Source organism: Carcharodon carcharias, chromosome 1 (genome assembly GCF_017639515.1).
Source record: "Carcharodon carcharias isolate sCarCar2 chromosome 1, sCarCar2.pri, whole genome shotgun sequence".
Lineage (NCBI taxonomy): Eukaryota > Metazoa > Chordata > Chondrichthyes > Lamniformes > Lamnidae > Carcharodon > Carcharodon carcharias.
Window position 1 is genome coordinate 181,273,924 of NC_054467.1, and position 15,504 is coordinate 181,289,427.

Genomic DNA, 15,504 nt, shown 5'->3' on the forward strand with positions numbered 1-15,504 from the left:
TTTACGAATTGGTAGACTTCGTGAAGATACATTTTCAGCCGAAGCTATTGGTAATAATGCAGAAATTTATGTTTAACTCCAGAGTAAGGGCCCCAGGAGAGTCATCACAACTTATATAAATTGAATCAGTTGACTGAGCACTGCAACTTTGGAGACACACTCATGTTGCGGGACCGGTTAGTTGCGGAGATCACGATGACACTATTCAGCACCGTTTACTTGCAGAAGTCAACATCGATTTGAAACGTACCATGGAAATAGCGCTAGCCATGGAAAGTTCCGTGAGGGGCTCACAGGCTTTACTGAGTGTGCAACTTTTTTCAGTTCGGGTGGGAACCTACCGCCGGGCGTGGTGTTAAAACTGGAGAGTGAGAGACAGGCTGCTGCTCAAAAAATGAAAAGGCCTAGTGGAAGCATTTCAGCAGCGACTCTGAAGTTAATTGGCTACAGATGTGGGGGTAACCACGTGCCTCAAATCTGCAGATTCAAGGAGGCAGAATGCCATTACTGCCATACGAAAGGACATGTAATAAAGCAATGCAGGGCGAAATCGAAATAGCCCACAAGACAACGGACCAAAATGAGTGAAGTGAATAATATAACAGAACCTGAAGCTGCCGATACCGATATGTATTCCTTGAACAATGTTAAAGCAGTAGAAACTGAACCAATAACTATCACCATTCAAATGAATGGGAAGCCATTGGTCATGGAGGTAGATACAGGAGTCTCAAGCACAGTGGTGGGAAAGCACACATTTAAATACCTTAATGAAAGTACCCAGCCACTGAATCTGGAGCAAACCGTGGCTCAATTGAACACATACACTGTAGCGTCCATACAGGTAAAGGGCGTCGCCACAGTACCTGAGTCCTATAGGCAAAAGGCAGCCCAGCTTCCAGTGATCATAGTGACAGGTGAAGGATCTAGTCTTCTGGGCTGTGACTGGTTACAAAAAATTAAGTTCAACAGGTCTGAAATATTTCAAGTGAGAATGGGAGAAATTCCTGAGCTATTAAGGAAATATGACAGTGTATTTCATGATGAATTGGGAAAGCTAAAAGGCTTACAAGCAAAAATATATGTAGATTCGGAGGTGACACCCCATTTCTTTAAGGCCATACCTGTGCCTTATGCCCTAAGGGAGAAAGTTAGGGCCATCAAAGGGGTGCCCCCGCCTTCCAGTGTCACTGAGCTCAAGTCTTTTTTGGGCATGATCAATTATTATAGCAGTTTCTTGCCAAAATTGTCAACAGTGTTAGCACCATTACACTTTTTGTTAAAAGAGAATCATTGTTAGTCATGGAATTCGCAACAAGAAGTCTTCGTAAAAGTTAAGAAAGTATCATATTCATCATGTCTACTGGTACATTATGACCCATCAAAAGAATCAATATTAACCTGTGGCGTGGGAGTGGTGTTATCACACAGGATGGATCCGAAAGGCCAATTGGCTATGTCTCCAGAAGCTTCTCTGCAGCCGAGAAGGGTTATTCACAACTAGAAAAGGAAGGGTGATCAGTAATATTTGGAGTGAAGAGATTCCACCAGTACCTGCATGGATGATATCTCACCAATGCGTCGGACCATAAACCATTAATAATTCAGTGAGGATAAAGCCATTCCGCCAATAACCTCAGCAAGAAATCAATGTTGGGTTTTGATATTATCTGTCTATGAGTCTACCTTTATGCACTATCCAGATATGCATATTGCAAATGCGGACACACTCAGTCGTCTCCCGTCATCAGATAGCATTGTACATGTTCCAGTGCCACAACAAGTTGTGCTTATACTGAGTTTCTTGGACTCTTCACCAATGTGTGCGAAGCAAATAAGGAATTGAACATACAGAGATCCAATTTTGTCAAAAGTCAGAAACCTTGTATTGCAAGTGTAGTCGAATTCACTAGTATCTGAAGAGATAAGACCATTCCATGCTTGTAAAAGAGTTAAGTTGTCAAGATGGAATCTTGTTGTGGGGATCAAGAGTCATCATCCCTCCGCAAGGAAGAGAACCACTCTTGACAGAGCTTCACAGTGTACATCCAGGCATTTCGACGATGTAGATGCTTATCTGAAGCTACGTCTGGTGGCCAGACATACTTAGTGACATTGAAAGCACAATCAAGCACTGTCTTCAGTATCAGCAACAACAAGAGTTGCCCGTTTCAGCTCCACTGCATCCATGGGAGTGGCCTGGTCGACCCTGGGTAAGACTACATATTGATTATGTAGTTCCATTTTTAGGCACAATGTTTTTATTGATCGTCGATGCACATTCTAAGTGGATGGATGTGTAAGAATTTAGATCATTGACATTGAGTGCAGCTATTGAAAAATTGTGCCAATGTTTTAGTACACACGGCATACCGGAAGTCATTGTTCCGGATAACGGTACAGTCTTCACTAGTACAGGATTTCTGAGATTCATGAGTTTAAATAGAATTAAACATTTTAAAACAGCACCATATCATCCCTCATCAAAGGGATTAGCTGAAAGACCTTTGCAAACTTTCAAATCAGGAATGAAGAGGTTGTCCTGAGGTACTCTAGAAACTTGACTTTCCCCTTTTGTTCTCAATGCAATGGGTTTAACACGGTCTGAATTATTGATGAAACGCCACCTACGTACAAGGTCAAGTCTGGTGTTTCCAAACTTAGAGGGGGAGGCAGAGAAGAATCAGAGTAATCAAAAATTGGATCACGACATTTGTAGCAAAGCTCGAAAATTTACTGTAGAAGATACAGTTTTCATGTGGAATTTTGGAAATGGACCTAGTTGGGTTCCTGGTACAATAGTCTCTAAAACTGGTCCCTTGTCATTCAAAGTGGAAGTGGAAGTGGAAGACTGGGTTGTCAGAAAACATGTGGATCATCTAAGGAATAGAAAGACACTTAAACAATCAGCTATTCCGCCTGTAATAGATGTCGAACCATTAACCCTGAGGTGACAGATTGACCTAGAATAAACATAGCTGATGTCTCTGTTGAATTGCCTAACCATAAACTGCCACTTTCTAATATGTACCTGACAGGTTTCTACTTGAAACAGAGAACTTTATTACAGATCTCTTTTAGAAGCTACATGCTTGACCCAGGTCCACGGCTAGAAAGCTCCGGCCTCTGGATTACCTGTACTTTGGGCTCATTCGTCAAGAACAATCACATGACCCCTAATAGGCAGTAGGAAAGGTATACCTTCAACCACTAATTAAATACAACTTTAGTTAACTAAATTAATGGTAAACTTTCTCTCCTCGTCCTTCTTGACCTGTCCATTCCAACTAATGGCCCTTCCACAGCCATTCACCCAGTATACACTAGGTAAGAAGCAATGAGCCCTTTGGTAACAATTGCATGTGCAGAACTGTTAAAAACACACCCATTCACAAATCTTCTTTTGAAAAAAAAATCTGCTGTTTCAACAATCCTGAGATCTGTGCACTATGAGTTAGGGAGAAGGTGTCCCAACTCCATCAAAATTGTGGGGGGCTAGGAGATGCCTACCCCCACAATAGAGCTGGCCAGGTTGGGAGTGCAGAGTGCAAGCTTGCTATCTGCGCCTTTATCTCATGCCACCAAAAATTGGAGGTGCAGGAAAAGCGGAGGGAACATGGAATTGGGTCCCGTCTGCCATTTTAAATGGTCCTGAAGTTGTTTTTAATCCTGGCCTGAGCTTTTACTGTTGTTCTCTGTCTCCCTACCTCTTTGTCTTCCTTCAAAGCACACTTTAAAATCTACTTCTTTGACCAAGATTTGGTTCAACTGTCCTAATACTTCCTTATGTGGCTCGGTGTCAAATTTTGCTTGATAATAACTCCTGTGAATCACCTTCGGAGGTTTTACTATGTTAAAGGCACTACATAAATGCAAGTTGATGTTGTTGCATAATATGGAATAGCAACATCAAGCGTTCATGCACTGACCCTTGTAGAATTCCACTCAGCACTTCTCCAGTTTGACCTTATACTTCTCATGTGTCCTCGTTAGTTCCTAGTATTTAACCAACTTCTTATCTGGTTCCATATTTTAGCCTGGGTTCCTGTGGCTTTTAATTTAATTAGCAGCCTTTGATGTGGAACTTCATTGAAAATTTTCTGTAAGTCCAAACAATTACAGATCGTTCCATTCTCTACTTTATCTGTAGAATCCTCAGAGAAATCAAGAAGTTCTATCAGGTTAATCTTTCCTTTGCAAATCCATAGTCACTGGTTCTGACTTAGGATTGAAAACGCAGTACATTATAAAGCATATTTTACCCAGTACTGAGACTCTGAATTAGTCGCTTTCAAAAACATCTACTCTTTCATAAACAATTACGTATTCATGGCTGTCCAGCATACAAATTTGTGCTACTTCTCATTACATAAAGAAAAAGTAAGGCATTAGGGCCAGAATCTACATTAAAATAATAGCATGGCACTTGCCGTTATCTGCAAATTAGACACTGACTTCAGGAGAGAACAGATCTGTAGGTAATACAAAAAACCTCGAAGTTGGTGTGCATGATGCTCCATTCCAACATTAGCTGCTCAAAAAGGACATCTCATTGTCTGCCTTATCATCCAAATGTATTAAATGGTGTGAAGTTCCCATGTGTGCATGGCAGATATAGACTAAACCATGCTACAGAAAGTTGAGACTTGTCCACTTCAGTCCAATTACTCTTTTTTAATAGCACGCTAATTCTTAATTAATGCCAAACAACCTCACTGGCATTGAGAATTAACTTTTACAATCGTGGAGTCTTATTCCTTCAGAGTTTAATTGTTTTTGAAGATTTAAATTTGTTTTACAATTTTTTTCTGTCTCTTTTTCCTCTCTTTCTTAATCCAATCTTTTTCCCCTCTCTTCATTTCACTTTCTGTGGTTTGATGGCATTGAATCCAATATTCTATCTACACTTCCTGGTTCGGAATCTGTGCTGCTCATTAACAATACATCGGATTGGTTAAGGGAACGTACTGTTGCTTGCCCTTTTCACACACATTCCAGATATCCTGAAGAAAGTACTGCACCATCTACATCTCTAATTTACAGCATCTTCCAGTGTGAAAGGTCAGAGAGCTGAAATGGCCAAGGGCAAGTCTAAAAAACAACAGGTCCCATTTTTTCACTGGCATCTGTCATTTATGGCCTAATATTATATAATTATAATAGTTTATGCCATAAAAGACAAGTAATTAGATGCATGTTACTCTACAAGCTAATGTGAACTTTATGCAAATAATACATATTAAACTCCACTCATTGGCTGAATCCTCTTAGGAGTGGCAATCGCCATCGGATTCCCACTGTGCTCCTATTTTCTTGCACAGTGCCAGAGCTTTGCCTTTCTTGTTTGGACTTCTGAACCATGCCTCTTCAGAAGTGCGGAGAATACCTGTTCTCTGAGTCTTCCCTTGTAGTACATAGTACACAATTGTCAGGAGGAGCCAAGTCACATGCCCATTTTACGGCACTTGCTGTTTTAGTGTGGTAAGTCTTCATTCACTAACACACTGAAAAACTTTCAGACACTTAAATAGCTTTTCAGTGTGTTAGTGAATGTGTGAGTGAGGCAAGTGTGTAAGTGTGAAGGGTGATAGGATGACAGGGTGGTAGGGTGCCAGCTAGGTAGGGTGGCAGGTTGGGTAGGGTGACAGGGTGGTAAGTAGCAGGATGGGTAGGATACCAGCTGGGTAGTGTGGCAGGGTGGATAGGGTGACATGGTGGTAAGTGGTAGGGTGGATAGGGTGCCAGCTGGCTAGGGTAGTAGGTGGGTAGGGTGGTAGGTGGGTAGGGTGGTAGGTGGATAGGGTGGTAGGTGGGTCAGGTGGCAGGGTGGTAGGTGGCAGGGTGATTAAAGTGCCAGTTGGGTAGGGTAGTAGGTGGGTCAGGTGATAGGTGGAGGATTTTGTATATTCTTTCACAGGACATGGGCGTCACTGGCTAGGCCAGCATTTTAATTGCCCATCTCTAATTATTAAGTTTAAGGCATCTGTAATTGTTTGGTCACTTTTCAACTTAGAAAATTCACTAGAAGGCTTTTGCCCTTTTAATTATGCATGTTAAGAATTGATTTTTAAAAATTAAGTACTATTTTTGCATCATTATCTTATTACACCAAATGCATATTCCAAGACACCAAAACAAAATGGCTGCCCACAACCCTCTGAAGCTGATTGGAGGCTTTTAGTATCACTTACAGCTATCAAACAGAGCAGGGAGGTGCAGGAACAGAAAGAGAAGAACTTTTAACTGTACTCATTATGTAGATGGTTTGTACATACTGCAGTGAATGGATAAAAAAATATAGAATTTGGTAGTCAATTGGTTCATCCACAAATAAAACAATTATCAATCTTCAGAACAAATTTAAAAGAAAAATGAAATTTCCTTATTAACAATATTTTACAATACTCACCCTTTTATGCATGGTGTTAAAATTATCAATAATTATACCAATGAAAAGATTTAGAGTGAAAAATGTTCCGATGACAATAAAAGCTACAAAGTAGAAGAGGCTGTATGGATTTGCACCCATTTCTGGCTGAAGGTCAATCTGCAGAAGACATTACAAATGTTAGTGTTTATTGCCCAGTGAAATTGTCAATATTTATATTGCAAGGAGTAAAAAAAGACTTCCAATTTGCCTTTAATTTCTTCTAAAATGGCAAAATGTTGATATCCCCGATTATTAGCAATCATTAATTGGTTACTCATCACTCTCAGTTACATGATCAGATTGTAATTAAGTAGCATCTTTGAATGTAAACTCCACAAAATTCTAATGTTAAACAAAATATTGTCCATTGTCTCATATTAGGGATAAAATAAGAATTGCTTTCAAAAGATAACCAGCATCTCAGGGACTCCTCGGGAAATCCTGGGGGCTAAGTTTTCAAGATGGGGTTTGGAATTTGATGCCTGGATAATTTCCGTGTCCTGACACCGCACTGTATCTATGTTGAACAGATGGTGCTATTTTCAAATTGGGGGAGGCAGTGGCAGAGTGGTACTGTCACCAGAGTAGTAATCCAGAGGCCCAGGCTTATGCTCTGGGGACTTCAGTTTGAATCCCACCATGGCAGTTGCTGGAATTTAAATGCAATTAATAAATCTGGAACTAAAATGCTAGACTCAGTAATAGTGACCATGAAACCATTGTTGATTGTTGTAAAAACCCGTCTGGTTCATTAATATCCTTTAGAGAAGGAAATATCCCGGCCTTACCTGGTCTGGCCTACATGTGACTCCAGACCCACAGCGATGTGGTTGACTCTTAAATGTCCTCCGAAATGGCCGAGCAAGCCACTCAGATAAAAACAAAAAAACTGCGGATGCTGGAAATCCAAAACAAAAACAGAATTACCTGGAAAAAATCAGCAGGTCTGGCAGCATCGGCGGAGAAGAAAAGAGTTGACGTTTCGAGTCCTCATGACCCTTTGACAGAACTTGAGTTCGAGTCCAAGAAAGAGTTGAAATATTAGCTGGTTTAAGGTGTGTGTGTGGGGGGGGGGGGGGCGGAGAGAGAGAGAGAGAGAGAAGTGGAGGGGGGGTGTGGTTGTAGGGACAAACAAGCAGTGATAGAAGCAGATCATCAAAATATGTCAACAACAATAGAACAAAAGAACACATAGGTGTTAAAGTTGGTGATATTATCTAAACAAATGTGCTAATTAAGAATGGATGGTAGGGCACTCAAGGTATAGCTCTAGTGGGGGTGGGGAGAGCATAAAAGATTTTAAAATATTTAAAAATAATGGAAATAGGTGGGAAAAGAAAAATCTATATAACCCCCTTTCTGTTTCCCCCTTCCTTTTTTTTCCAATAAATTATATAGATTTTTCTTTTCCCACCTATTTCCATTATTTTTAAATATTTTAAAATCTTTTATGCTCTCCCCACCCCCACTAAAGCTATACCTTGAGTGCCCTACCATCCATTCTTAATTAGCACATTCGTTTAGATAATATCACCAACTTTAACACCTATGTGTTCTTTTGTTCTATTGTTGTTGACATCTTTTGATGATCTGCTTCTATGACTGCTTGTTTGTCCCTACAACCACACTCCCCCCTCCACTTCTCTCTCTCTCTCTCCGCCCCCCCACACACACACCTTAAACCAGCTTATATTTCAACTCTTTCTTGGACTCGAACTCAAGTTCTGTCAAAGGGTCATGAGGACTCGAAACGTCAACTCTTTTCTTCTCCGCCGATGCTGCCAGACCTGCTGAGTTTTTCCAGGTAATTCTGTTTTTGTTGAGCAAGCCACTCAGTTGCACCAACCACTATGAAGCATACAAAAAGGAATGAAACCGGGCAGATCACCCAGCATCGACCTTGGCATCAGAAACAACAATGCCAATCTCGGCCCTGTTGACCCTGCAAAATTGTCCTTAATAACATCTGGGGGTTTGTGCCAAAATTGGAAGAGCTGCCTCACAGACTTGTCAATCATCAGCCTGACATAGTCATCCTCACAGAATCATACCTTAGAGACAGTGGGTGGAATTTTCCATGCCCACTGGTGTTGGTTGTGTTTTGGCAGCGTGAGCGGACAATATAGTGAAAAAGCCAAAAATTGGTTTCAAAACATTGTGAAACCAGGTTGTGATCGTCGACTCAGCCTGTTGATGATGGGCCGTGTTTCCCGCCATCGGATGTCAGGAACCTCATTGTAATACACCTGTATATCATTATAAGGCCAACCCGCTGGAATCATCCCCCCCTCCCCCACCCCCCGCGGATTGTCTGCCCACATTGGTGGGAAAACAAGCCAACGTTGCACAATAGCATATACAAGGTGTGCACTTGGCAGCCTGCACTTTGAGGGTAACTCAGAGGTAATTGCACAGTAACATTGTGCAGTGCTCACGAAGGTCGCCTGTTGGACTTCCTGGTTGAGGCAACTTGAGGGGTGGGGGCAAGGGTTGCCCTGCTGTTGAGGCAACTTGGGGAGGGCAAGTGCTGCCCTGCAGTTGAAGGTAGTGCAGAAGCACATGCCGTGTGGGGGGAGGGAAGCGGCCACACATTAGGGAAACCTTGTGTAAAGTGACCATTCCTCTGCAGGTTAGACAGTTCAGACGTAGCCACATTGACATGCGTGGAGCTGTGCCTCTAGCTTATCTGCCAACTCAAGCAATGCAGAGACATGAAAGTGGCAACAAATGCTCCAGAGCTTTTCACCCCTTGGTTACAGACTTCAATCTAATGAGTGTTTTAGTGGACTGCAGAACAATTAGATGACTGGGCATGTTGTACAATCCCCTTGCGAAAGCTGGCCATGGAGCAGTTGCTGCTGGAGGAGCTCAAAGCCCCTTGCAATGTCATCATTCCAGTCTGGACCAGTCTACCCCATGGTTCAAGCTAACATTGCAGCCTTGCAGTGTGGGTTAGGAGAATGCCTGCGCCTGAGCTGAGAGCACAGCATGCAGTCCAATGGGCAAAGCTGCCGCCAATCAGTCAGGTGGAGAGGGGTGGAAGAGGGTGGAATGTCGGGCAGCAATGCAGCGCACTAAACTCTGGCCATCCAAGTGGATGGGCAATCTCTGGGATGCGTTAAGGGGCCTTCAGACTTAAACAGGGCAGTTCGTACCAAGCTAACCCATACATCTCTCTCTTTCAACCTGCAGGACGAGTTCTGGCGCAGGAGCATGGAGCCTGGTGAACTAGCTGTATGCATTATGGCATATAGAGAGCAGAAATGATGGAGAACAGAGCAAAGATGACAGAGAAGAGAGTGACAGAGGCGCCTGACTGTGCAGAGCGAGGAGCAGCATCCTCAGGGAGAAGGGGTGGCTGGGGCTCCCACACATGCTGTTGAAGAGCCAGAGCGAGCTGTCACTGGTCAGCGACTAACTAGACCCAGGGACTATAGGTGCCGCCTATCATTCCTGCAGATGGCTGAGAACCAGTGTTGCTGAAGACTACGCGTGGTTACGGAACTGGTCAGTCACATCTGCCAGCGACTGCAGGATTTGATGCCCGTGACAGTGAAAGTGACCACAGCGCTCACTTTTTACGCCAGTGGCTCCTTTCAGGGCTCCACAAGTGACCTCTGTGGGATCTCTCAAGTCTTCACCCACAAATGCATCCATGAGGTCACGGATAACATCTTTGCATGGGCACACAACTTTGTGCATTTCGCACAGGACCAGGAGAGCCAGGATGCAAGAGCAATTGGATTTGCCCAGATCTTGGGTTTCCAACATGCAGGATGCAATTGGTTGCACTTGGGTGGTGCTCAAATCTCTGTGACAACAAGCGGTCAACCATGTAAACCGCAAGGGTTTCCACTCGCTGAATGTTCAGCTGGTATGCATCCTACAGGTCTGCAACGGTTCCCAAGGAGTGTCCACGACTCCTACATCCTCAGTCAGTCACAGATCCCTGCAGTCTTCCAAGGTCCACAGAGGCTGCAGGGATGGCTCCTTGGAGACAAGGGCTACTTGCAGAGGACGTGGCTGATGATGCCCGTGCGGCAGCCTCAGTCTGCAGCAGAACAAAGGTAAAATGAGGCTCGTGGTGTAACTCGCAACTTGGTGGAGCAAACCATGCCGAAAATGAGGTTCCGGTGCCTGGAGTGGTCTGGTGGAGCCCTGCAATATAGTCCACAGAGGGTATCATGCTTTGTCATTGTCTGCTGCGCCTTTTACAACGGGGAGAGGAGCTGGCTGAGGAGGAGATAGAGAAGCTGGAGGTCTCCTCTGATGAGGAGAACTTTAACGAGGATGAGAGTGAAGAGGCCCTTGAAGGCAGCGATGACAACGATGAGGTCCTTGTGCTGGCCAGACAAGGCTCGGGAGGCCCTCTCATAGCTGCTAGATTTGTGGAGGATGATGACGACATGCAGTGAGGAGACACCATAGATCCTCACATTGCATCTATGAATGTTTGACTCCAGTCTGGCTTATGGTAGCACACATACCCTCTGTGAGAATGTCTGACTCCTGTCTGGCCAAAGGCAGCTCGTTTGCGCTCTATGATCAGGGTCACATCATGGAGATGCAGCCATGAAACTTTAAAAGGATCTGATCCTTTGTCCGCCTTCAGCACCTGATCCCTTCAGGAGCACAGCGTCACTGGTCACAGATGCTGAAGAGTTGGGGGCCAATCCCACCTTAAAGGTGCTGAGAGCACATAGAGACTATGAGAGAACTCTGTGATACCTGCTCACAACATTCTGGCAGCAATGACAAGTACCATCGAGGTGCAGGCATCAGTGATGTTTCCAGGGAGTGTGAGGCCGGACCATTACTTTGGTCTGAAGGCCGCACAGAGCACAGGGAAGAGGCCCTGGACTGAGACACCAGCCTTTATCTTGTGCAGAAAGGTTTCACATCCAAGTAACATGAACACTTCTCATCAGAACAAGGAGGGAAACATTGTTGAGAGTTTATTTACAATATTGGACATTATGTACATGTGATTAACAGCCATGCCCAGGCTGTGCAACTACATCCTAAATAGCCAAGTGGTTATGGGACTGGGTTTGTAACCCCAAGATCTAGAGTTCAAATCTCACAATGGCAAACTATGAAACAATGTAACTTCATCTAAAACAGATGGAAACGGGTTTGTACTCGAAAGAGTTACATCCTCTTAACGGCTTGGCCTAAATAGCCAAGTGGTTATGGTACTGGGCTTGCAACCCCAAGATCAAGAGTTCAAATATCACAATGGGAAACAATGTAACTTCATCTGAAACAGATGGAAATGTGTTTGTACTCAAAAAGTTACAAGGAATTAAGATGTTAATGAGTCAGCCATTGAGGCTGTGTTAGCTCGAAAGAGTTACATCCTAAATAGCCAAGTGGTTATGGGACTGGGTTTGTAACCCCAAGATCTAGAGTTCAAATCTCACAATGGCAAACTATGAAACAATGTAACTTCATCTAAAACAGATGGAAACGGGTTTGTACTCGAAAGAGTTACATCCTCTTAACGGCTTGGCCTAAATAGCCAAGTGGTTATGGTACTGGGTTTGTAATCCCAAAATCAAGAGTTCAAACCTCACAATGGCAAACTGTGAAACAATGTAACTTCATCTGAATAGGAACAGATGGGGGGAAAAAAAACATGTTTGCTTGGCCTAAATAGCCAAGTGGCTATGGTACTGGGTTTGTAACCCCAAGATCTAGAGTTCAAATCTCACAATGGCAAACTATGAAACAATGTAACTTCATCTGAAACAGATGGAAACGGGTTTGTACTCGAAAGAGTTACACAGCTATCACAATGCTGACTGTGATACAGATCACTCCCTGGTGTGCACCAGGGTTAGAATGCAACCATTTGTGCTTGGCCTAAATAGCCAAGTGGTTATGGTACTGGGTTTGTAACCCCAAGGTCAAGAGTTCAAATCTCACAATGGCAAACTATGAAACAATGTAACTTCATCTGAATAGGAACAGATGGAAACGGGTTTGTACTCGAAAGAGTTACATCTTCTTAACGCTTGGCCTAAATAGCCAAGTGGTTATGGTACTGGGCTTGTAACCCCAAGATCAAAAGTTCAAATCTCACAATGGCAAACTATGAAACAATGTAACTTCATCTGAACAGGAACAGATGGAAACGGGTTTGTACTCAAAAGAGTTATATCTTCTTAACCTTCCTTACCCTGCCGCTACGTCATGGTGCTCCCCGGACATCCACAGCAGAGGTGGTGGCAGCCTGCTGACTGCTATGCCCCATCTGTGATGACCTTAACAGCATTCTCAGGAGGGCTGAGATCTGGAGGGCCCCGTCCTGCTTTCGGGGTCCTTCTGTGGCAGCCTCTTTGACCTGTGTAGTTGGAGCTGCAGGGAACACAGGAAGAGGGGATTCAGATTGGCTGGTTACTTCCAGTGTCACCTGGGTGGGTGGCCCTGGAGTGTGCACCTGCTGATCCTCGCCTGTATGGGTGCCCAAGGGCCCCTGGCTGACTCCTTGAGGAGAAGAGGAAGCTTGAATAAGATCGAGCTGCCCTGCACCCTTCTCGCATCCACACTGTTGGAGGCAGCTTTGGCATCAGCAATGGAGTTAAGCCTGCGCAACAGTGCAGGAGTTACTGCCTGGACCAAGGTTTCCATGGCAGCTGCCATCCTGCCAGTGTTGACCTCTGTGTGTTGACATGCTGGAGCCATCACCTCAGCCTGAAGGCAGATGGACTCCTCCATCGTACCTTGCAACCTGAGGAGTGCAGCAGACTTCCTTTCCTGATGTTCCTGAGCTTGCCTTCACAGCTCCAGCACCATCTGACTCAGATTCAGCAGATTTCTGGCCTCCAGTAGTCCTTCAAGTGCTGTGACCTGGGAAGTCCTTGCCGCTGCCTGCTGCGGATCAGATAGTGCGATGGGCTCACCAGGTTGTGATCCCGGGGTTACTATAAAGCTAGGTCCCACCAAGGTGTGTGTCTCTGCGCTGGTGGAGGGTGTGGGTGAGCGCTGTGACAGGACTTCAGGGAGGGTGCCTTCTGATTCATCTTCCGTGGTTTCTTCAGGGCTTGATTGGGGGCCCTGGGTCATGGACTCCATCAGCTGTTTCCCAGATGTGCCAGTGAAAGCAAGGAGAGATAATTAGTGCAGGGCAGGGGACGGAGGCACAGAATACATCACACATGGAACGGTTGTCTGATGGACGTTGCACTGCTGGGTCCTCACTCAGTAGAGCAGTGTTGACCTCAACAACAGCACAGGAATAGTCCGGATCCTCACCGGCCATCTGGTTGAATCTATTTTCAAAGTCCATGGGGACCTTGATTTTGGGGCATTCCTCCCCAGCTGGCAACCTCTGCCTCTTGTTTTGTGCCAGCTTGTCCTGCATGAATAGAGATGGAGAGAGTGTAAGTAGGACGCCCGCCAAGCCAGATGATATGTATGCCTGACATATGTGGGTGGTGAGTGGTCCCATGGACAGAATGAGGACAATGAAGGTTGTTTTCCCTGCCCGCTACCGCACTTAGTCCAATTCTGGGATGATTCTGTCCAATGTCTCAGACAACACCATCATCATCATGTCCCACTAACAGGACAGACCCAGCAGACGTGGCAGCACAGTGGTATACAGTTGGGAGGGACTTGTCCTGGGAGTTCTCACCATCGGTCTGAACCCATGAAGTCTCATGGCATTCGGTCAAACATGAGCAAGGAAACGTCCTGCTATTTATCACCTACCGCCCTCCCCCAGCTGATAAAAGGGCACTTCTCCATGTTGAATGCCACTTGGAGCAAGCACTGAGGGTGGCAAGGGCGCATAATGACTCTGGGTGGGAGACTTCAACCAGGAGTGGCTCAGTAGCTTCACTGCTGCCCGAAGAGTGCAGGGGGAATACCAGGAGCAGGCTAACCTAAAAATGAGCTTTCAACCTGGGGAAGTTACAACACAGGACTACTTGCATGCCAAACAGTGAAAATAGCATGCGATAGACAGAACTAAGTGATTCCACAGCTAACAAGTCAGATCTAAGCTCTGCAGTCCTGTCACGTCCAGTCGTGAATGGTGGCGGACAATTAAACAACTCACTAGAGGAGGCTCCACAGACATCCCCATCCTCAATGATGGGGAAGCCCAGCATACCAGTGCAAATAATAAGGCTGAAGCATTTGCTACAACCTTCAGCCAGAAGTGCCAAGTGGATGATCCATCTCAGCCTCCTCCAGCAGTCCCCAGCATCACAGATACCAGTCTTCAGCCAATTCAATTCACTCCACGTGATATCAAGGAATGGATGAAGGCACTGGATACTACAAAGGCTAGGGGCCCTGACAAGACTCCAACAATGGTACTGAAGACTTGTGCTCCAAAATTAGCTGCGCCCTTAGCCAAAGTATTCCAGTACAGCTACAACAATGGCATCTACTGTGCTATGTAGAAAATTGCCCAGGTATGTCCTGTCCACAAATAGCAGGACAAATCCAACCAATTACCACCCCAACAGTCTGCTGTTGGTCATCAGCAAATGATGGAAGGGGTCATCAATAGTCATATCAAGCAGCACTTACACTTGGTCAACTTCCTGACCTCATTCCAGCCTTGGTTCAAACATGGACAAAAGAGCTGAACTCCGGAGGCGAGGTGAGACCGAGTGTGGCATCAGGGAGCACTAGGAAAACTGGAGTCAATGGGAATCAGGGGAAAACACTCTGCTGGTTGGAGTCATACCTAGCACAAAAGAAGATGTTTGTGGTTGTTGGAGGTCAATCATCTCAGCTCCTAGGCTGAGATCCTCAGGGTAGTATCCTCAGTCCAACCACCGTCGGCTGCTTCATCAATGACCTTCCGTCCATCTACAAGAACGCATCAGAGGCTGGGAGTTTTGCAGTGAGTAACTCACCTCCTGACTTCCCAGAGCCTGGCCATCATCTACAAGGCACAAATCACGAGTGTGATGGAATACTCCCCACTTGCCTGGATGTGTGCAGCTCTCACAATACTCAAGAAGCTTGACACCATCCAAGACAAAGCAGCCCACTTGACTGGCACCCCATTCATTACCACCAACATCCATTCCCTCCACCACGGACGCACAGTG

General features: G+C 45.0%; 1 protein-coding gene across 1 annotated transcript in view; it reads right to left on the reverse strand.

Moving 5' to 3' along the window:
• The window catches only part of LOC121275700 (sodium channel protein type 3 subunit alpha-like), a 204,554-nt gene that overhangs the window by 55,641 nt on the left and 133,409 nt on the right, over positions 1-15,504 (reverse strand). The window contains exon 19 of the mRNA XM_041183284.1: positions 6,406-6,547. Within this exon, the coding sequence (XP_041039218.1) occupies positions 6,406-6,547 (142 nt within the window). The remainder of the gene's footprint in view (positions 1-6,405; positions 6,548-15,504) is intronic.